Raw genomic sequence first — 20,800 nt, 5'->3', positions numbered from 1 at the left:
GCAGGTTGAATGACGGAGCTTCTCTGACCCAATTCAGGAACTCGATTCCTGAGCACAGTGTTAAAAAGCAGCACTCGAATGCTGCTGAGGGGGAAAGGAAGAATGACGCAATTGGCTTGCAAAGAATGTGAAGAGAAGAAAAGTAATCACGAAGCAGCCGCCGACCTCCTTTTGACTCGCACATGAAGCCCTTGCTCGATGCCCATGTTCATGCCCGTCGTGTACTTTGGCTTCAGGTCCGGCTCGACAAGCTCAAAGTCGAAGCGCGAGAGCAGGGCTGAGAACATCGTCAGTCCTTCGAAGCGGGCAAGATTCATGCCGAGGCAGGTTCTCGGTCCGCCGTTGAAGCTGTGATATTTCCACGGCGAGAATGTCTTGAGCTTCGGCTCTCCTGTGCCCGTCGAGGAAGGAGCGGGTACATCGAGAAATCGGTCTGGCTTGAACTCGAGGCAGTCGTCGCCCCAGACGGATGGTAGGCGATTCATCACCCAGTCTTGCCACATTACATAGTCGCCCTTCTTGATCTGTACAGCGGGCTGCCCAAGCTCCGAGATCTCTGGGAGGATATCGTCCTGGTAGCAGATAGACATGCCTCGTGCGCTCGCAGGATGTAGCCGCGTCGTCTCGTTCCAGAAAGCGGTCAGATGGACCATCTTGCTCATGTCGTCGTAATCGAGATAGGGTGCGTCACCATGGTCGTCATCTTCAAGATGCGACAGTCCTCGATCTTCTATCTCTTTGCGAGCCAGGTCAATGAGGTTCTTGGAGCGATTGCCTGGTTGCAGAAGCTCGTAGAGCTGCCACGCCAGGGTGAAAGCCGTCGTGTCCCTGCCTGCAAACAGGACATTAAGCATCCAGCCGCTCAAGACCCAAGGGTCTCGCTCCTTCTCCATAAACATAGAGAGAAGATCTTTGTTCTTTTCCTCGCCGCTGCCGTCTATCTTTTGCTTTTCCTCTAGCGCAATCCTCTCGGCGACGAGGGGTTCAATGAAGCCGTAGATGCTCTGGATCGTCGAGTCGATGTCTTTCTTGGTCGATTTGTCAAATAGCTCATAGATCTTCCACAGCGCATTTCTCGTTCGCAGATCGATCAGCGGGCTGGCACGGTCGAAACCATCGACAAATTCGTATCTGCGCTGCAGGCAGGCCGGCTCTTTCGTCAGGCCATCGGCCAAGGTGGAATGAGTGGAGAAGGCGATGCTCATCGAGAAGAGCATCGTGAAGCGAGCCATGACATCCTGAAAGTCGAAGACTTCGCCCGTTACTGCCAACTTGTCGAACAAGCCTTCGACGAGTCCGACATGATGGGCGAGCTTGGCCGAGACGGGGCCCTTGAGCATATTGCGGCTAAAGGCGTGGGTCGCTGACTTGCGCTGTACTGCCCATCGCTGCCCGTCCGAGGTAAAGATTCCAGTTCGTTGGAGCTCACCATTGGTTGCGACGAGGTGCTGTTTGCCGTACAGTGGAAAAGCTGTCTTCTGAAAGTGCTCGAGCCAAGCAGGATGATTGACCTCGATGATGCGATGTCCAGGGATCGTCAGCTCGTAGCCCAAGCCATACTCTTTGCGCCATTCGTAGAATTGGTCGAGGTAACGGTGGGCGTTTGCGTTGAGTGCAGGCTGATTGCCGAGAAGGAAGGTGCCCTTTGGGCCCTTGGGCAAACGCTTGCTGGGGTCAGCCGTGTACCTGGAGATCGCCGGACGCGATCCGATGGCGGTGTCACGGTGGCGGATGATAATGTAGACTCCGTACGCCACGAGAAGGCCGACGACGGCGCTTGCGCCGACTTTGGTTAGGGATGCAGAGATCTCCATATCCTCAAGAGATTGTGTGATCAAGGAGCAGAAGCTTGCTGTGAAGACAGGTGTCTGAGTCGCAGCGAGATGAGGTCTCTACCTTGCCCCATCTCAAAGCTGCATCTTCAATGCTGTCAATGTCCAATCAAAGTTGGATCTTTCAGATCGGCCAAGCGCGGTGATTTAGACCTTCTCCACGGTGTAAACGCGGCCAAATTAGAGCGTTGTCTGCGCGTCACGGTGGGGAAAAACTAGGAACCGGATACAACTACTCCTCGCCTTCGTGCAACTATGGTAATAGTGGCTTTGCCCGTGGGGGGGAAGGGGGGCCATTGATCAGTGTCCGGCCTTGCCGGACCGGCAAAGCCACAGGAAAGGGCGAGGGGGTATGAGAGATATGCACACTGTTCGTGGGGTAGACTGGAAATGCGGGGAAGCTATCCAATCAGAGAGGACTGCATTGAGACAGGCTTAAAACAGCAGATTTTTGAGCATGAGGAGGCAGCACCGGACTGCACCCCCTCCAACCCTCCCCTCCCTTCTTTCCCCACAAGTGCCATTGTTTGAGCAGGAAATGACGACAACGACGACAAAGCAAGTGCCTTTCGAGGCTGGCGTGAGCTCGCGAAGAGACACATTGTTGCACCTCACCAGCAGCGAAAAGGCTCTTGGGGCAGCATACGGCAACACAGGAATCAGGGGTGTATTCAAGGATCGCTATGCCCTCTATTGCTCCTTTTTCGCTGCCATGGGAGGTTTGCTCTTTGGTATTGACCAGGGCCTCATGTCCATCACCCTTGTCATGCCTCAATTCCTGCGCCAATTCCCTGAGGTAGACGAGAGCTCGGGAAACAATGCCGGATTCAACAAGGGTCTGCTCACCGCCATCCTTGAGCTTGGTGCCATTTTTGGCGCTTTCAGCAGCTCCTTCATCGCTGATCGCTGGTCGCGTCGAGTTGCAATTCGGACGGGTGTCACGTTCTTCATCGTCGGTTCCGCTCTTCAGACAGGTCCGTAATCTTTTCACGGTACCTCACAGAACAAGCATGGCAACGGTGTCTGATTGTTTCATTCTCTTCACACAGGTTCTATCGCATACGCTATGCTTGCCGTTGGCCGATTCATCGGCGGGATCGGCATTGGTTTTTTGTCAATGATCGCACCCATCTACATCTCCGAATGCTCGCCACCCAATGTCCGTGGCGTGCTTCTTGTCTTGGAGTCGTTCGCCATTGTCACGGGTGTGGTTGTGGCCTACTACGTCACATACGGGACTCGCCACATCGCGTCTGAGTGGTCCTTTCGCCTTCCTTTTCTCCTTCAAATGGTACCGGGCTTTGTCATGCTCGCGTCGTCCTTTGTACTGCCGGCCAGCCCTCGCTGGCTGGCAATGCGTGGTCGCTACGATGAAGGCCTGAAATCGCTCGCGAAGCTCCGTCAACGCGACCAGCGAGACGTCCTCGTGCAAGCCGAATGGACCGAGATCCGTGCAGAGATTGGCGCTTTTGAAGAATCGCAGGCCGAGCGTCACCCATCGCTGGCGACGGCCGCACTTTCGCCCAGGACACGCCTGTTGAGCGACGAAGTCAAGCTGGCCGCCCTTGGGTGGCTCGACACTCTGAAGCCGGCCTACCTGCACAGAACCATCATCGCCATTGGTCTCATGTTCTTCCAGCAACTCGTCGGCATCAATGCATTGGTGCGTAAATATTGATCCCGCATTTGAGAAAAGGAGGCTGACATTGTAAATCGACCAGGTTTACTACTCCCCCACACTCTTCGAGACTCTTGGCTTGAATTACGAAGGCCGCCTGAACTTCTCTGGCATTGTCAACATCATGCAGCTCGTCGGCACGACCATGTCCTTCTTCATCATCGACCGCTTCGGCCGCAAGCCGCTGCTTGTCTTTGGTTCGACGGGCATGGTCATCGAAATGGTCGTCGTGGCCGCTCTCACGGCGCAATTTTCGAGCGATTGGCCGGCTCATCAGCCGGCGGCAAAGGCTGCCATTGCTATGCTCAATCTGTACATGGTCAGCTATGGTACGTTCCCCCCGTTCCTATTCGCCTGATTTTTCTGGCTGCTGACCGACACTTTCTCCCAAAAGGACTCTCGTGGGGCCCTATCGCCTGGGCTGCGCCCGCTGAGCTCTTTCCCTCTTCGATGAGGGCGAAGGGTGTCGCATGGAGCGTCATGAGCAACTGGTGAGCCTCAGCTCCTTTCGACGCTTGACCAAGACTAATCAGGTTGTTTCTCCCCTCTTCTTAGGTTCTTCAACTTTATCATCGGCCTGATCGTGCCTCCGAGTGAGTACACTTCCCCTTCCCCAAATGAGGCCGAACCTTGCTTCTGACTCGTTGCTACTTTTTTACACATTCGCACAGTGCTACAAAACATCGGCTATGGTACCTTTATCTTCTTTGCCTGCTTCGCCTTTCTCTCGGCTCTCTTTGCCATCTTTGTCATGAAGGAGACGCGAGGCGTGCCGCTCGAAGCCATGGACCGCCTCTTCCACGACAACTCGGGCACCCGCGATGCGATGTGCCGGGATCGTATCAAGCGCAACCTCATCGACGAGACCCTCAATGTGGATCCCAGCGAGGACGGAAGCAACAGTGGAGGAATGTCGGCGGTTGCGCCAGCCGTCTCGCTCGTCGAGTCGTCCGATGCAAAGGAGAAGTCCGATGTTGCGTAGTGTAGCTTTGTAGTATTCAGTCCTTATTTGCCGCCACGAGCTGTTTCGTACTTCTCATGTTTCAGGAACTCATTCTTAGTCGCCCATTCCTATCCTTCGTCTGATGAGAGAAGAGCGAAAGTAAGGCTGGGACCGATATCGTAGGCGAAAGGTCGCCGAGATAGGTATGAAGATGTTCAATTTCGAAAAACAAACGACACCACTACTGCTACTACTAAAACCCAAGACAAGACGTAACAAAGAACGAAAAAAATCCAAACGATAGCGATAGGGACAAAGAGTGCAAATTGCGACTGCTGCTTTTTACTCATCGCTGAAAAAGTCAATGATGGCCCTGATGGCCTTTGTCGACATGCCCCGCTTGGGGAAACAGATGAAGAGGTCCTCCTGCACTGCACCAAACTTCTTGCGGAACTCGCCCTTGTTGAGCAAGCGGAGTGACTTGACGAGCTGCTCGTACGTCGTCGAGAGCGCCTTGGCCTTGACACCCTTGATGCCTCGCTGGGCCTTGAGGTGCGCCACAGCCGATGCGCCAAAGGTGTGCGACGACTGGGGCGAATCGGCGATGGATTCCATGACGGCGTACTCGATGGCACCCGAAGGTGCGCCAGGGAAGTCGAGAGCCCACTTGATCTGGTAGCCCGACGCAGCCGAAAGTTGGGCGAGTACAACGACAGCAGTCACCTCTCCGTGGGCATCCTTGACGATCGTGTAGCTGCGGTGCTCTGCGTCACGGAACAGGTTGACCTCGGTCAAATGCACCTGCTTGCCCTTTCGGTGGTTCTTCCACGCCTCCACCTTGGCATCGAGCTGCTTTTTGACGTCGTCGGGCAGCGCCTTTCCCACCTTGAAGGTGCTCGAGGACAGGCCCTCCTTCTTGGCCTGGCGAAGCTTGCGTTCCAGGTCTTCGGCGATGGCGGCGTGGTCCTTGTCAGAGGCGGCGGCAGCGGCGGCGGCATTGTGGCGACGCTCGATGGCGGGCGGCACCCTAGACTCAGCCACGCACGTCAATGAGCTCCAGTTCATGCCCTGACCCAGCACAAACTCCATGCGATCCGAGACCAAGAGCCAGAGGGGCTTGAGTGGGCCGCCGTCACCCTTGTGCGCCGCGGGATCAGCGAGCCAATCGAGGAAGGCCTTGGAGACCTTTGCAAATTGCGTTGCGTCACAGAGCGGATCGCCCACCACGACGGCGTATCCGTGCAGAGCGACGTAGCCAATGGCTGCACCGCATTCCTCGTCGCGCCAGATCTTGAAACGGTCGTCGAGCCAGGATGTGTTGGTGGAGTTGCCGTAGTTTGCAATGAGCTTCTCCAGCGGCTGCATTTGCGCCTTGTCCTCCACGTCCGTCTGATCCTTGCTCTTCCACGGCGGAGGATTGGTGCCGGCTTCTGGGTGGCGAAGCTCCTGCGACGTCTTGTCCGAGCGAAGCGACTTGGGGTCGCGGGGGAACAACGACGCGTTTCGGATGTCGTCGAGCCCGAGGAAGAGCATGACGAAGCGCTCGAGGCCAATGCCGCATCCTGCATGCGCGGGTGCGGCCAGCTTGAAGCTGTCGACATACTCTTGTACCCCCTTGATATCCACTCCCTGCTTCTTGAGGGCCGCAATGAGCTCTTCGGCCTGGTGCACGCGCTGGCTCCCGCTGATGATTTCTTGGCCGCGGACAAAGATGTCGAAGGAGTTGCTGGCATTCCTCGTCGAGCCTGGCGCAGGCATGGTGTAGAAGGGCCGGACAGAGGCAGGGAACTTGTCGAGGATGTAGTAGTCTGTCCCATACTTTTCCTTGACCAGGGCACCCAGGCGCATCTCTGCTCGCGTAGAGAGATCTTCGTTGGGCGATGGCACCACGTTTCCCTCATCGCGGTAGCCCGAGTCGACGAGCATCTGGATTCCCTCTGCGTAGTCGAGGACGGGCGTCTGGTCAAGCCAGACGAGGGGCTTCTGGCCAAACGACTTGAGGACCAGCTCCACCTCCTTGGGGTATCGGCGGTTGATGTAGGTAAACATCGACTTGAGCATCTCGTCAATAATGTCCATGGCCTCGTGGTAGTCCTGCCGGGGACCCAGGGCCATCTCGAGATCCAGACCAGTGTACTCTGTTAGATGGCGGTGCGTGTTGGAGTTCTCTGCTCGGAAGACTGGTCCAATCTCAAAGACTCTGTTGAAGTCGGCCACGATGCACATCTGCTTCATCAGCTGCGGACTCTGGGCGAGGAAGGCCGATCGTCCAAAGTAGTCGACGGGAAAGACGGAAGCGCCGCTCTCGGATGCGCCTCCTAGGAGCTTGGGCGTGTGAATCTCGATGAAGTCGTGGTCATCGAGGAAGTTTCGGAAGGCACGGCAGGTAGCAGACTGGACACGGAAGATGGCCTGGCTGTAGGGCGTGCGAAGGTCCAAGACCCGGTTTGACATGCGCATTGCCAGCGCCAGCCGATTCGATCGGCGTTCCAAGGCTGAGTCGTCATTTGCATCGGCTTCGCTAGCCGCAGACGAGGACGGTACGTTGACATGGTCCACCTCTGACTCGAGCGAGGCAAGCGTCGAAGTGCGCATCATGTCGACTTCCTTGTTGGCCGCAAGGCTTGCACCATCGACGGTCGGCTCCGCATCGTCGTCATCGTCTGCCTTTGTTGACTCGGCGGGCGTCTCGACGGGCGTCTCGGCGGGAGTCGAAGGCGAAGTGGACGAGCTCGTCTTTGGGTGGTGAGCAGCCAGTTTGCTGTCCATGTTGCCCACCGTCGAAGCCCGATAGGGTGTGAAGGGCAGCTCGACTGTCGGCTCGTTGACGACAAAGATCTCTTCGATCTTGATCTCGATGTTCTCGTACGACGTGCTTCGCAGTGGCTCGCTGGGCTTCTGCAGCTCGCCGCGGATGACGACGTCGGACTCGAACGGCAGGTGCTCGGCCCAACGGACCATGTGTCGCGTCACATTGTCGCCGTCGGAGTGCAGCACGGCCTGGACGGTGGTGACCTGCCTGCGGAGGACGATGAATGCGAGCTTGGCGCTGATGGCTCGGACGGCGTGGACGCGGGCCCTCGTCGCAATCTTGTGTCCGATGAGCTCCTCCTTGAGGTCGTCGAGCGGGAGAATGTTCTCCCAGTCCTCATCCTTGAGCTTGAGCCGGAGTGGGGCAGACCCATAATGGGACCGCTGCTCCCTCGTCTCGACCTGTTCGGCACGAAGATCGGACTCGAGCCGGCGGAGCCGCAACTCGCGCTCCTGCTCCTTTGCCAGCCGGGCCCGCTCCTCGCGCTGCACCGTCTTTGAGCTGCCGCCGTCGTGCGAGTTGTGTGCGGGATGAACCTTGATCCTCTGTGTTCCGTCCGTGGCCGTGTCATCCGACGTGCTCGCCTGCCTCGAGGGCGATCTGGACCCCAGGGTCCCCGAATTGGACCTGGCCAGGTTGAAGATGCCCGAGAAGCGGAACTTCTTCTTGTCGTCGACATGCCGCGCCTTCTTGTCCTCGTCCGCCATCTTTGCTGACAGAGTTGCGACAAGTGCTGGTGATTATCGTGGTGGTGGTGATTGGGTGAGGTTGCAGTTGCGCGGCAGAGGCAGGTTGTCTTGTCTCAGCAAGAATTTAAGCGCCCTCGCTTTCCGAGCCCGGTGACCTTCAGCCTTTCCCGAAGCGAGAGCCTCTTAAAAATGCTAAATTGCGCGGAAATAGGTGCCCACGGAAACCACGCGCCGGAAGCGTCTATGTCAAACACTTGTCCAACAACTTTTGAGATAGAAGATGACAGCCACAATTGTTAAATCTCAGATTCGGATTAAGCGCTCTTCCCTCCGCGGCCAGGGCTAGCCGCGCTCTCTGTCCCATGATGTTCATCCGAGGTCTCTCATCAGAAGCAAGTTTGAATCTTCTACAAATTTCATTCTACCAGTGACATTGACGAATCGAACCTGAACTCAACGGTACCTGTGAATCTCTTCCTTCTCACGGCCGCGCATCCAGTCGGGCTCCGTGCCCTTGTAGCTAAGGTTGGTAGGGCAACGTTGACGTCAGTGTCTCGCGCGAATTGACAACCGGTGCATCTGGCTCGGCAACTTACTAGATGTCTGTCCACAAGTCCTTGACTGCCGGCTCTGGGCTCTGCTTGGCCTCTTCGACGGCCTGGTCGACTTCCTCCTTGGCAGCCTTGTCAATCTTCTTGAGCGAGCCCTCGTCAGTGACGCTCCACTCGAGGATCTTCGTCTTGAGACCCTGGATCGGGTCCGAGCTGCTTCGCATTGAGGCAATCTCGTCACGAGTTCGGTACGTCGTTCCCGGGTCACTGTGGGTTGAAGTCACGTTAAGATGAGAATCAAACCAGATGAGTCAAAGATCTTGATAAGCAACTCACGAGAGCGAGTGACCGCCGTAGCGGTAGGTGACCATCTCAAGGATGAGAGGGCCGTTGCCAGCGAGTGTGTACTTGCTGGCCCACTCGGTAGCCTGGTGGACAGCGAGGACATCCATGCCGTTTACCTGTTGCGAGTCGAATCAGCAAAGACATAATCCTATCCCAGACCTTGGTTTTAACAAACACTCACCTGGAGACCGGGGATCACATCACCCCTGGTGAAGTACTTTGTGTTCATGCTGCTCCTTTCGGCGCTCGTGCCCATGCCATACTTGTTGTTCTCGCACACAAAGACGCAGGGCAGGTTCCAGAGCTTGGCCATGTTGAATGCCTCAAATACCTGTCCCTGGTTGGACGCGCCATCACCGTACATGCTGAAGACTGCGTCTTGTGTGTTCATGTACTGCTGTGCAAACGCGATACCGGCTCCCACGGGCACCTGAGCACCGACGATGCCGTTTCCTCCAAAGAAGGTAGGCGTGAACATGTGCATAGAGCCACCCTTGCCCTTAGAGATACCAGCCTCGCGACCGAAGAGCTCGGCAATGACGCTCTTGATCGTGCCTCCGCGCTGGACCGTGTACGGGTGGCACCGGTAGGCGGTGATGAGCTTATCCGAGGGCTTCATTCCGCTCTCCATACCAACGGCGACGGCTTCCTGTAGTGAGGAGACTTAAAATTAGAGGGAGGAAACACGCCTCGCCGCCATAATGGAGCGTGACGCACCTGTCCGATAGCCAAGTGGCAGAAACCACGGATGAGCTTCTGCTTGTAGAGCTGATCGGCGGCCATCTCCATCCTCCTCATCTTGACCATCTCTTCGTAGAGCTTGACAAGGTGCTCCTTGGACGTCTCGACCTCGAGCGAGGGCAACTGGTCTTCCGACAGCAGGTGTGCCTTGAACGACTCGGGCGACAGCTGCGTAGTGAAAGTCTCGGTGGGCTTGATGTCATGGATCGAAGTGGGCGACGCCAGACTTGTAGAGTCGGCCGTCATATGGACAAAACGAGCGGCCGAAGGAAGGGCCGATCGTGAGAGGACGGCGCCCTGTCATGGACCGTCTGTCAGCTTCCTCTGCTTGCCCTTCTCTTCAGGATTAACCGCGATGCTCACCCTCGAGGCGCCAGCGACGGGACGAAGGACAGCCTTGGCAAACGAAGCCATTGTCGAGACGGCGGTGGTCGGTGGTTTGGGAAGACGGTGCCCAGCAGCTGCAGAAGGGCGCGCAAAGAAATCTTGAGCGGTGGGCGAATGCTTCAGTTGGGACACGAGACACGTGGGTGAAACGCACGTGAGCGAATGAGCTTAAACGACGCGCTTTTTGGTGAGAGCAACACCAAATTGGCCCGCGTCAGACGTTGGCGAACAGGCTCGGAGGAGAGAGCAAGATGGAGCCGACGCCGCTCGACAATCTCATCCGGACATTTTCAAAACTGACTGCGAATCCATCCGTCGATCGAGCTCAGGTCAGAGGAGTAGCCGAAAAGATCGAAGAAAGGGCCAATCGGCAGGGTCTGACAGACGGACAGGCGCGTAGCATCCTCGGCCTGTGCTTGCGCGGCACCCACGGTCGGAAACCGTTGCGTTCTTCGCTGGCCTCGAAGCTCATTCAGGCAGTGAAGCCCGCCCGTGACACAACGTTTGGGCCGGACACTGTCTTAAGTGTCGTCGGCGCTCTGCGGGGGGCGGATAAAGGCGGGGCTGGTTTCAGTGCCGCTACTAGGAGAGACGACGGGTCCGACGAAGAGAGCAACTCAGACATCGACAGGAAAGACGAGAGCGTTGGGTCCAAGCGTGGCAGAGTGCGCGTCGATGTCAGTGTTCAAGCGCAAGCCTTGAAGCTCCTCGTGCTTCTCCTGGCGCCAGTCCCGCTCAATAGTGTTCGTCTAGAACTTCACGAGGACCAAGGCCAGACCGACAACGGAGGCAGCTCAACCGAGCAGGCCCAGCTCCCTTCCAGCTTTTTGAGCGCGGCGGCTCGTCACGCTTTACTTCGAAGCTACGGTGTCCTGTTCCATTTCCTTGAGTACGAGGAGCTGCGACCCTACCTCTGTCACCTTCTCTGTCACCTAACTCGACGCAAGCATGTCAAATCATACCGTATCAACAAACTCTTGACCCTGAGGAACGACACCAGCTCCGAGTCGCACGTATCAGCACTTCTTTCCATCTACGCAAACTTCTACCCAGACTTTCTCGCATCGGACCGGTCACAAGCCTCGATGTCGGCGCGCCTTGTGGGGATGGGACTCGTGGGAGCAGGGGCGACGGGGCTACGATACCCAAGCCCTCACTGGTTGGTACAGGTCAATGATATCTGGGTCCGTCCACAAAGACATCCAGATGACGATGAGTCGTCACAAGTGACGAGCGATCGACCCCCGAAGAAAGCTCGTCGAGGCAGAAGAGCCGCACCTGCGCCCAGCAACGCCCTTGCCAGCTCCCACGTACCTCCGCCAGCAATGCTTGGAGCGCCAGAGGGCTCATGCCTTGTGACCGAGGTGGCTTCGCCTCGCAGCCTTGGTCTTGCTCTTGACCGCATCGAGCTGCCGGCTCAGCTGGCAGCGGCCTTGGGCCATCATATTACCACCCTCGCCGTCCTCTGCCAGGGTGACACATTGGCCTACCACGTCGAGCGCATCCTTGACTGGACCAAGAGCGTTCTGTCCGAGGAGCTCAACCTATCGTCGCTCGCCCGTAGTCACCAGCGTATTCATTGCATCCAGAGGCCGCCGAGCTCTCACCGCAAGGTCGCTGCCATTTTGCACGCGCTCCACGACCTCTTCGACAACATTGGATCGACGACCTCTGACTTTGCCCGATGGCTTGCAAGGAACGTCCTGCAGAAAGACCAAGTCTGGCAAGGCCTCGACCAGGAAGAGAAGAGGCAGGTCTGTGGGTTGTTGGAGCTCATGCCCCCCAAAGAATGGCAAGGCAGGTATTCGGTCATGAAGTTGCCTCATAGCATCGTGAGCTGATCAGATTGTTTCTCATGTAGCGCTTCACATCGACTTCTTCGTTCCTCTAGCCAAGCATGCACGCAGGGCGAGTGCCTCAACCTCATCTCTGGGAGGTCGAGAAGCATGCCTGATCATCGAGACACTCTCCAATCTCTTGTCACGATGGGCTCGTAAAGACTGGGCGTCGACAATCGCCATCTTGGAGCGCGGTATGATGGCGTGAGTTGCATTGAAGGCCTCATTAAGACCTCTCTGGCTCACTTAAATGTGGTCTCCCAGCCACTATGGCATGGACGAGCTCTCCAACCAGGTTGACTACATCGCCACAGTGAGCGAGGCCGTTGCCTTTGCTCACGACCTGGCTTCATCTGCAGTGGCTGTAAGTATCGTGAACTCATTCACAACCGTGCAAATGCTGATCGTTCGCTCAGTCGCATCCTTCTCGGGTGTTGGTGCAACACGCGGCACTAACACTGTACGAGTCGACTTCGGCAGAGTCATTGGCTTGCCTCCATCGCAACACTGTACCCTCGCCAAAGGTTCTCCTGCTTCTCTCGCTCTCTCCGTACACAGGAATCTTTGCCCTTTCTGGTGTGTGCGCAATTGTTCAGCAGCTTCGAAAGCAGTTTCAGCACGATGGAGAGGAGGATGAAGACGAGGCGCGGCCCGAACGAGTCAAAGAGGCGAGACTGCAATATTTCGATGAGCATCACAAATTCGCACTCAATTCCATCGTTGTCTTGTTGGCCGACCTGGTCTGGCGTCAGAAGGCCTTCCTCAACCTCGAGGATGAGACTGGAAACGAGGCCGATATTGGCATGCCAATGTGGGTCCCCCTTCATTCCTTGGTCGAGCATTTAAAAGAGCGCTAAACACATTGTCCGAGCAGAGATGTCCTCAGACGCTTCAGGGACCGTTGCGAGAGCAGAGGCGAGAGCCTAGGACATATGGCTGCGCTCACCCGCGGTGCCACTCTTGCCGCCCTGGCCGAGGTCTTTGCCAATGAGACGGCCAAGCACAACGGTGCAAGGCAGCCGATTGTGCAGGGAGCCACAACCTCGTTCGTCCTCGCCGATGCTCGCAGGGTGAGTATGTAGATTCATAGGCAGCGGCGAGTGTGCTGACAAAACCTCTCTGCAGCGGGGCTTTCCGCCGACGATCTTGTATGCGGAATTTCGGACCTCGTTTCTGCGATGGCTAGGCACAAAAAAGGGCGCCAGGGGCATCGATGCGCTCTTGTCCGACACGATGCGTTCGCTCCGACCTCATGCAAGCCCCCGAGGCACAAGCCAGCAGGCAACTGACGCTGCCATATCAATCTAGCCCTATCAGCACCTACTTTCCATTCTAGCAACGTTCGTCAATGTACAATAAACAAAAGATTCCCAGCGCTAAGAAGGGTCGACCAGGAAAAACGACATGGCGTGTTTGGCGGTCTCGGATTATTTCTTCTTCGCGCGCGGTGCCGACGCTAATGTGAACACCCTCGCCGCTGCAGAACGAATCTCGAGAGAGACCCTGTCCGACGAGGAGCGGGCTTCGGGGATCGGAAGCAGACCGGAGAGATTAGATGACGGTGCGATGCTGGTCGCAGCGGCATTCGCGGGGCTCGTCCAGGCTCATGTAACCATTGCTATCATCATAGATGTTGGTGAATGGACCCTTGCGGCTTCTCTGAGATTGCTTCAAGTAGAAGAGGCAGAGGCAGGTACCACACTGCGACTCCAAGCTTCTCCTCAACGACGCCACAGTTTTTTCTCTCTTCTTGCCCAACATCGTAGCTGGACTACTACTACTCTACCACTGCCTCTTCTCCTTCCTGCCTCTTTAGCAACTACGAACCTCCTAGCGAGACTTTGGCTGGCGGCACGATGATGTCTCTGATTGACGGTACAGCTTTCCAACGCGCCCTCACGGTGGCTGTGTTGTTCATTGTCATCTTCTCTGCTTACGGTGAGAAGGATGATCTCTTTCTATTCAACACTGCTAGCTATTGACGCCTGCTTCTTGCGCTCGAAAATCAGCCTCGGCCGCGCCGAGCCCAGCGATCACGGCGTCGACGCTCATGTCGAGAATGGAGCCTGAGAAGCGTGCCGAGCTCATGGCGCGGGCATGTGACGCAAACAACAATCTGACGACGGCGCTCAACAATCTTCTGACCAACGTAAGTGGTTCCATAAGCGGTGCCGCCTTTTAGCAATGACTGCTGAGAATGGACGTTACTTGGCTACAGATCATCCCACAGCTTGGACCGACGCTGGATGGGCTCAATGGGTCAGCCAACTCGCTCGGACAAGCCATTCCGATCCTGGGAGAGCTTATCAGCTTCCTCAATATGGCTTGCCTCGGGACAGGCATCTAGGAGAAGAGGATGTGACAGTATATAAGAGCGACAAATTCCACCTCCTTTGCTTGCCTGGCGCAAGTAAAGTTTCGGATTCGATGAGCGGGCCTGCATTCCTCTCGATCATGTAGGCTGCAGAAAGAATGAATAAATTATCACGTTACGTTGAGAGCTCGCCCAGTCAATGGAAACGCAAGATCTGAGCGGAGAGGGAAACGATGAAGTCGGGAGAAGGCCGGGGAGGATGCTTGCACTGTTTGCCTGCCGGGTTTCGGCCTGTCATGAAAGATGACGGTTTCCTGTGTGCTTTTCCGCGGAGCATTTCAGATTTTTGATCCGGGTGCGACGCGTAGGGGGAGCGAGGGGGCCTCGCACGGTCGATTTACGCTTTCGGTCAGCCGCGATTCGGGACCCCACTGAACCTTGGCATATACAGTAGTAGGACGGAATCGGTGCGCGTCCCTTCGTCCTCATTGGCATCCGCCATCCCAACGCCCCACTGCTCGATCTCCAATCCACGTCTGTGCGCCCATCCTGTCGCTGCTCAAGGCTTTCTCGCGTCGACAGTCGCGGCCTGGCTCGTCGGCGTCATCGACGGGAACGTTGTCTCGCGGCCCTCGACAAAAGTCAACCATGGCCACGCCCGAGGCGGCGGCCGCCAAGCTACCCACATCGAGTGACCAGGCAGCTCCGACTCTTTCTCTCGATCCTCTCGTCGTGCCCAATACTGAGGCGGCACCAACACAGCAGGACGGACAGGCAAGTCGGGACTACTTCCTGCAAACCTTTGGACAGACGAGCCCTACGGACCTAGGCAAGGGCCATCCACCCAACGGCGCCCCACAGGAGCAGCCTTCATCTGGTGTCAATGGTAATGGCGTAGTCCATGGCCACGACAAAGACAACAGCAATGGCAACGGCAACAGCAACAGCAACAGCAACAGCAACAGCAACAGCAACAGCATCAGCCGAGAGGGAGGCAAAGACTTCCCTTCGTCCCCTCGACCAAGGCACGGATCGACGAGCTCCAGGGCAGGATCCATCTCCAGGAAATATGGCAGGACCGTGTCGACGATCAGCACGCAGCGCACCCGCCTGGAAAAGGGTACCATCGATATGTCGCAGGCCATCATCGTTGCTCCTCCCGACGATCCCCGTCCAAAGGCCGAATTCCACGTCAGATCGGGCGACAACACGGGTGAGTAGCCAATGTATGCACTTTCTACCGGGGCCTGAAGCTTAATGTATGCGGATGGGAGCCACAGTCTTTGCCGTACACAAGGCCAACATCACGACCAACAGTTGCGTGTTCCGCGACGTGCTGCACCAGCACGATGCAGCGGCAGAGTCGAGGGTGGGCGTGGGTGGAGAGCCGAGGGCAAAGGAGGAAGGCATGAGGCTTGAGGAGCGGGCTAGCATCGTTGAGCCTCTGCTCCAGTGCCTTTACCCCATTCCCGTTGCGAACATCAAGGAAGAGTGAGTGCTGCGCAAGCTAGACCGACTTCTGGCCTCGTCCTGACTCGTGGGCGTGACAGGGACCTGTTTGACTTTCTTGCCGCCTCGTCAAAGTACGGCATCCAGCGCGGCATCGAGCTGTCGCTCGCCTGGATTGCCATTGGCCTGCATGCTCGCATCTCACAGGGCGGCAGCACCTCGCTCGGCTACTGGAAGAACCTCGAGAAGAAGAACTTGCTCCAGTTCTGGCTCGCCCACAGCGAACACGTCGTCTCCCAACCCATCTCGCAGCTCGTCCAAGGCGCCTTTGAGGAGGCCCTCATACCCTGGTGCCACCACTTTGATATCCCCACGGGCCCCATTGCGCTCTCAGACATGCTGTCCGAAGCGCAGTACAGGAGGCTCAACTTTGAAGACTATGCCAAGCTCGAGCGGACGGTCCGGGAGCTGGAGAAGCGCAGAGAGAGCCTTGCCGTGGGCACGACGTCCTGATTATTTATATACTCCTATCTCCATTAGCAAGCTGCTCCCCTCTGCCTTATCTTTGCCCGTGGTCGATGCTGGACGGGCAAGAGCATGAACTCGCCAATCGATCCCCCTGCCTTTTTGAGAAAAAGTTTCACATCACACAGCAGTACAGGTGCGAAGGGTCCGAGCAGCGTTTGATTCTGCCACCGGGAAGCTTGTGGGTGCGTGCGTGCGTTTGTGCGTGCACCAGGAGGAGCATGAAGGGAACGGAACTAAAACCAAGACCAAAAATTCGAGAGCAGTGGCCAGGGCCCGTGCGAAGTGACGTGCATCTATCATCAGAGCAAGAGTGGTCTGGAGTTCAAGAACCAGCTTTCCACCCTGATTACCAGCGTCCGGCTCCCTCGCGACTCAGCTCCCTTCTGGCCCCCGCGCCGTCCATCGATTAATAGCGGTGGGAAGTAGGAGCCGTCTGATTCCGAGCCTGTACCAAATTTATATGGAGGGAGGGACGAGAAAGGGCGACGAATCCGATTGGCAATGCAGGACACCTGCCGACTGTCACTCTCTCTTTCTTCTGATCTCTCGTCCTCCTCGTCTCCTGTTACGCTAGAGAGCCGTACTGCAGTTGCAGCAGTGCCCTGAGTACCAGTCTACTCGCTATGTCCGCCACCTCGCAAGGCGAACATCAGCAATTCGGCGACATTGACTACTCCAGCTCCGACCCTGCACTGCGATACATGCGCTCTGGCGTCCGACGCGGCACAGGTCCCCGGCCCATGATGCGCCCCGTCCGAATCTTTCATGCGGCTCCTTCGTGGGTGTATGCCTTTCTGTTTCGCCTCTTCTCGCTCGTCTCTCTCTTGCTTGAGCGCACACTCTCCCAGCTCCACTCGCTCGTCCACCAGACGGCCCGCATCGCCAAGCCGACCGTCGGCGAAGCGGACCATGCGACGGCGTCCAAGCAGCAGAAGCAGAGGGCCTGGTGGAACGTGCGCAAGGGCAGCGCAATCGTCCTCTGGTCCTCGCCCTCGTGCATGTCCAGCGTCGCTGGCGAGCTCTCGACGTGGGACCTCGTCCACCGCCTCGCCCTTGCCCTCGCCTCGATCGAGAAGCGCGCCGAGGGCGCAGGACGGGCGCCCTACACCGTCATTGTCGTCGTGCCCTCTGCCCAGCGTGGCCTCGCCCCGCTCATCTCCGACTGGGCAAAGACAAAGGCCGACATTGAGATGATGCGCAAGGGGAACACTTCGCCGCCCTCGGGTCCCGCCACGTCGGCGCGCAGCAAGTCGGGCTGGTTCCTGCGCTTCCTGGGCGAGGCCGACGATGCGAGCCCAGAGAGGAGCTCTGAGTCCCCATTGTCGGCCGCTGTAGATGTGGAACCACCAGCAGAGGAGAAAGGGAGGCCGCGGAGAGAAAGTGCTGCATCGAGCAGCAACGCAAGCAGCAGCAGCAGCAGCGGGTCAAAGACGCCCAAGAAGCAGCGACGGCCCAGTGGGGGACGATGGACCGCGTCGGACGTCGTGGGGCTTGGCATGGACATGCTCAAGGGCCTCCGGGTCGGCCAGGATCTCTTTGACGATGCCAACTTCGGTGGCGGCGGGTTCGGTGGCAGAGGAGACGCACGACAGAATCAGAGGACAACATCGAGAATCGGCGCAGTGATCCCCGTCGTGGCCGACACCTCGACTGCGGTAGGTCTGGCACACGCCCGCTCGACGATCCAGGCCTACTGCACCTCACACGATCTCCTTTTGCGCGGCCTCGTTGTTGTTCCATTCGTCATGGGCCCTCCGTCCCAGAGCATTGCCGTGACACACGGTGACGAGGCAGCAGCAGCAGCCGGCGATGCCGCCGCTGACGCCTCGGCAGGCACTTCTCCATCGACGTCAAACCTGCCCACACCGAAATTTGGGAGCAATTGGAGCAGCCAACTTGCCTCGGGGCTCAGTCCAATGACGAAGACAAGGACAACGGCGAGTTTGAGCAGAGCTTCAGTCCGGCGCACAAAACAGGCGCTCGACTCGGACGTCGTGGAGACGCTCAACATGATCAGTGCCCTCCTCCCTGCTCTCGTCAGCGACGGCGGCCGCGTCATTGGCCTCATGCCGACTCGCTGGAACGTCGTGCCCGACGAGAGTCTCGAGGGTGTGTCCGATCAATCAGGCACCCGAGAAGACGACGAAGTCTTGGACGCAGGAATGGCCTACCAAGTGGCCCACAATGCCCTCACGGCAATGTGGCAGAGCATCTCGGTCGAGCTCACGGCAATGGGTCTTCGATCTTGCCAAGTCCACATGGCCCCAATCCGCCGACGATGTCGCAGATCGATCGACGTGCACAGCGAGCTCAAGCACGGCGAGGGCCTGACGGGCCACTTTGTCCGTTGGCTGGCAAAGCGCTTCGCAACGACGTGCTTTGCCCTGCTCCATCCCACACTCGTCGAGGGAGACGCGATGGCTCACCCCCTTGGAGACACAAAAGAGGACTCGTTTGACAAGACTCGGAAGCGGACACAGAAGGGGACCTTCTCGACTCTCTTTTCGACGCAGCCCCTCGATAGCTCAACATGCCCACCACTCCTCATCGATGCTATCCGGTCGTCGCTCGTGAGGAGCTGCCCCAGGGAAAAGTACTGCGTGGGACTCGGTCCGAGGATGCAGGAGGCCATCCTCTACCTGACTCCGCCGGTCTTTAGGAACTTGGCAAGTCGCGTCGTGCTCAACCGCTTCCTGACCTCTTGACCTCTTGGCCTTGTGGTGTCGATAGGTAGTGTAGGACAGGGGTGGTGCAGATATGCTCACATAGATTGACGATACCTTAAGCCCTTGGCGCCTTGGACATATTTAGTACTAGTGCAAGATTCTTCGCAAGTCTGTGAATAAAATTCGATAGAGGTATTGCAACTACTCCAAGTGAGAATCGTTGAGGGCACATGCGCACACGGCCTTGTTGTGGCCATTGTACTGCCTCACTGTCTCGCCCGAGCTGAGCTCCCACAGCCGGGCGACGTGATCTGACGACGCCGTGACGAGGTAGGCGGAATCTGCCGAGAAGGCGGCATCCCACACCCACCGCTGGTGGCCGACCAGTGTCTTTTCGAGCGCAAATTCGTACCGAGACGTGCTCCAGATCTTGACAGTCGTGTCGGCTGAGCATGTCGCGAGGTGTCTGCGGTGTGGTTAATCAACAATGTGGCTTTGTTAGCGAGAATATCCAGGGGAAAGGGGGCTAAGTGGCGGCGCGAGAAGCTGTGCTCACCGTACGTCTGGGCTCAGCAAGCATCGTGTAATGTACCGGTCGTGCGCTTCAAACTTGGTCACGGGCTTGATCGTGGTATAGTCGGACGAGGATGGATTGCCTTGTCCTACGCCAGGCGAGGTGGGACCCGTCTGGTCCTGCTTTGAAGGGTCTCCTAGCGAAGGCGTGCCTGGACCTGCTCCATCGTCAATGAGATTCCCGTCATCGTCGTACGCTCCGTTCTGGATGCGCCAGACGTACACAGATCCCTTGGAGTGGAGGCGTGTCAGCACAGCAGCTTGCTTCGTATGGGCAAGGGTGTGACTCACCTTGTTGTTGCCTGCGACGAGACACGAGCCATCCGACGCCACTGTGACCGATCTCATCGGAAGATCGGGTACGGGCACGAGCTCGTGGCTGCACTTGTTGACCGACAGGTCCCAAACTTTTACCGCGCCTGCTTGATCACACGAGATGAGCTCGCCCTGATTTGGATGAACAACGACATCGTTGACCGGCGCCGAGTGGTCGTAGATGCGCTGCGCCCTGCTCGTCCGCGTGTCCCAGATCTTTAGTGTGCCATCCTCCGAGCCAGTCACGAGCCACTTGGCATCGCAGTGCCATGCAATGGCTGTCACGTTGCCGTGGTGGCCGTCGAGCGTCGCGATGGGGTTTCCACCATGCCCGTGTGCGGCTGCCGTCGCTGCTGCCGCTGCCCCCGCCGTGCCCGCCCCCGGCACAGTGCCTGCCCCCATTCCTCCCTGCGAGCAGTCATACAGCCTGACATGCGTGTTGGCTGCCGCCGCCAAGAAGCGCTTGTCTGGTGAGATTGAGAGCCGGTTCACCTGCGAGTCCGGATGTTGCACCGTCCGCGAACACACGCCAGACCACGCCTCCCAGAACCGGATCGTATGGTCGTAGCCTGCCGTCACGAGGATGACGGAGAGGGTATCTTGCGCCGCTGCTGCAGCCGCTGCCGCTGCCGCTTGAGCCTGCGCCGTCGCTGGGTCCATTTGTTGTGGGGGTATTTGCTGCTGAGCCACCTGCTGTCGCGATGTGGACGCATCGGTCCGTACGCCTGCTCCGGACGGTGGTACATGGGCCGGCGCCCGTGTGACTGCTGGCGGGACCATTGTGCCCAAGATCTCAATCCGCTTGCCTGCTGCGAAGTCACTGCTGCCTGAAGCTGCTGCGAAGGAGTACTGTCGCTCGAGGGTGGACCAAGCGCCAAATTTCCAGACACGTGGCTCGTCAACTTTTTTTTTTCTCTCGCCCTCCCTTCGAACAAGAAAATCGCGAAGAGCTTCTTCGTCGTCGTCGTCGTCGTTGCCAAGTGAGACAGCAAGTAAAAATCGGCAGCATGTCGTACGGCAGAATAACGGCAGGCCGGAGGCTGTCGCAGTGCGCATCGTCGAGGAGTCTCGCGAGGCCTTCCTTGGCTGTGACGCCGCCGCTGCCAAGACGACAAGAGACCGAGGGGAAAAGAGGAGGA

The 20,800-nt window shown here is 57.6% G+C and overlaps 9 protein-coding genes across 9 annotated transcripts; 5 read left to right on the top strand and 4 right to left on the bottom strand.

The window, feature by feature from the left end:
• Window positions 1-164: 164 nt before the first annotated feature.
• FA10DRAFT_215206 (cytochrome P450) lies at window positions 165-1,595 on the bottom strand (the record flags this gene model as incomplete). Its single annotated transcript, XM_025518485.1, has 1 exon — window positions 165-1,595. A coding segment is annotated over one exon (1,431 nt), but the record flags the coding sequence as incomplete, so codon positions are not given.
• A 718-nt stretch (window positions 1,596-2,313) lies between these two features.
• On the top strand, window positions 2,314-4,557 carry FA10DRAFT_236691 (general substrate transporter). The gene is made up of 6 exons (XM_025519085.1): window positions 2,314-2,806; window positions 2,882-3,495; window positions 3,554-3,839; window positions 3,905-4,001; window positions 4,066-4,103; window positions 4,182-4,557. Exons 1-6 carry the CDS (start codon window positions 2,371-2,373, stop codon window positions 4,490-4,492), a joined length of 1,782 nt encoding a protein of 593 aa, XP_025380472.1. The 5' UTR covers window positions 2,314-2,370; the 3' UTR covers window positions 4,493-4,557.
• Window positions 4,558-4,658: 101 nt separating this feature from the next.
• On the bottom strand, window positions 4,659-8,152 carry FA10DRAFT_263940 (aspartyl-tRNA synthetase). The gene has a single exon (XM_025520440.1). The coding sequence runs from the start codon at window positions 7,970-7,972 to the stop codon at window positions 4,796-4,798; it is 3,177 nt and encodes a 1,058-aa protein (XP_025380471.1). The 5' UTR covers window positions 7,973-8,152; the 3' UTR covers window positions 4,659-4,795.
• A 204-nt stretch (window positions 8,153-8,356) lies between these two features.
• On the bottom strand, window positions 8,357-10,022 carry FA10DRAFT_263939 (putative PDA1-pyruvate dehydrogenase alpha chain precursor). Its single transcript, XM_025520439.1, has 6 exons — window positions 9,955-10,022; window positions 9,568-9,888; window positions 9,032-9,499; window positions 8,842-8,966; window positions 8,551-8,772; window positions 8,357-8,474 (listed from the first exon to the last, which is right to left on the bottom strand). Exons 1-6 carry the CDS (start codon window positions 10,003-10,005, stop codon window positions 8,408-8,410), a joined length of 1,254 nt encoding a protein of 417 aa, XP_025380470.1. The 5' UTR covers window positions 10,006-10,022; the 3' UTR covers window positions 8,357-8,407.
• A 166-nt stretch (window positions 10,023-10,188) lies between these two features.
• FA10DRAFT_298679 (hypothetical protein) lies at window positions 10,189-13,124 on the top strand (the record flags this gene model as incomplete). The annotated part of the gene is made up of 6 exons (XM_025524629.1): window positions 10,189-11,775; window positions 11,840-12,020; window positions 12,081-12,180; window positions 12,233-12,627; window positions 12,691-12,886; window positions 12,942-13,124. The coding sequence occupies exons 1-6, from the start codon at window positions 10,230-10,232 to the stop codon at window positions 13,122-13,124; spliced, it is 2,601 nt and encodes an 866-aa protein (XP_025380469.1). The 5' UTR covers window positions 10,189-10,229.
• Window positions 13,125-13,504: 380 nt separating this feature from the next.
• On the top strand, window positions 13,505-14,179 carry FA10DRAFT_298678 (hypothetical protein). Its single transcript, XM_025524628.1, has 3 exons — window positions 13,505-13,754; window positions 13,826-13,965; window positions 14,035-14,179. Exons 1-3 carry the CDS (start codon window positions 13,673-13,675, stop codon window positions 14,161-14,163), a joined length of 351 nt encoding a protein of 116 aa, XP_025380468.1. The 5' UTR covers window positions 13,505-13,672; the 3' UTR covers window positions 14,164-14,179.
• Window positions 14,180-14,575: 396 nt separating this feature from the next.
• Window positions 14,576-16,278, top strand: FA10DRAFT_263936 (hypothetical protein). Its single transcript, XM_025520438.1, has 3 exons — window positions 14,576-15,343; window positions 15,411-15,621; window positions 15,681-16,278. The coding sequence occupies exons 1-3, from the start codon at window positions 14,779-14,781 to the stop codon at window positions 16,090-16,092; spliced, it is 1,188 nt and encodes a 395-aa protein (XP_025380467.1). The 5' UTR covers window positions 14,576-14,778; the 3' UTR covers window positions 16,093-16,278.
• Window positions 16,279-16,730: 452 nt separating this feature from the next.
• Window positions 16,731-18,812, top strand: FA10DRAFT_277134 (hypothetical protein; the record flags this gene model as incomplete). Its single annotated transcript, XM_025523357.1, has 1 exon — window positions 16,731-18,812. The coding sequence occupies one exon, from the start codon at window positions 16,731-16,733 to the stop codon at window positions 18,810-18,812; it is 2,082 nt and encodes a 693-aa protein (XP_025380466.1).
• Window positions 18,813-18,974: 162 nt separating this feature from the next.
• On the bottom strand, window positions 18,975-20,321 carry FA10DRAFT_270569 (WD40 repeat-like protein; the record flags this gene model as incomplete). Its single annotated transcript, XM_025523068.1, has 3 exons — window positions 18,975-19,239; window positions 19,330-19,577; window positions 19,638-20,321. 3 exons carry the CDS (start codon window positions 20,319-20,321, stop codon window positions 18,975-18,977), a joined length of 1,197 nt encoding a protein of 398 aa, XP_025380465.1.
• Window positions 20,322-20,800: the final 479 nt, after the last annotated feature.

This window comes from Acaromyces ingoldii (assembly GCF_003144295.1).
Source record: "Acaromyces ingoldii strain MCA 4198 unplaced genomic scaffold FA10scaffold_1, whole genome shotgun sequence".
NCBI lineage: Eukaryota > Fungi > Basidiomycota > Exobasidiomycetes > Exobasidiales > Cryptobasidiaceae > Acaromyces > Acaromyces ingoldii.
This window is presented reverse-complemented; position numbering and strand designations above follow the sequence as displayed.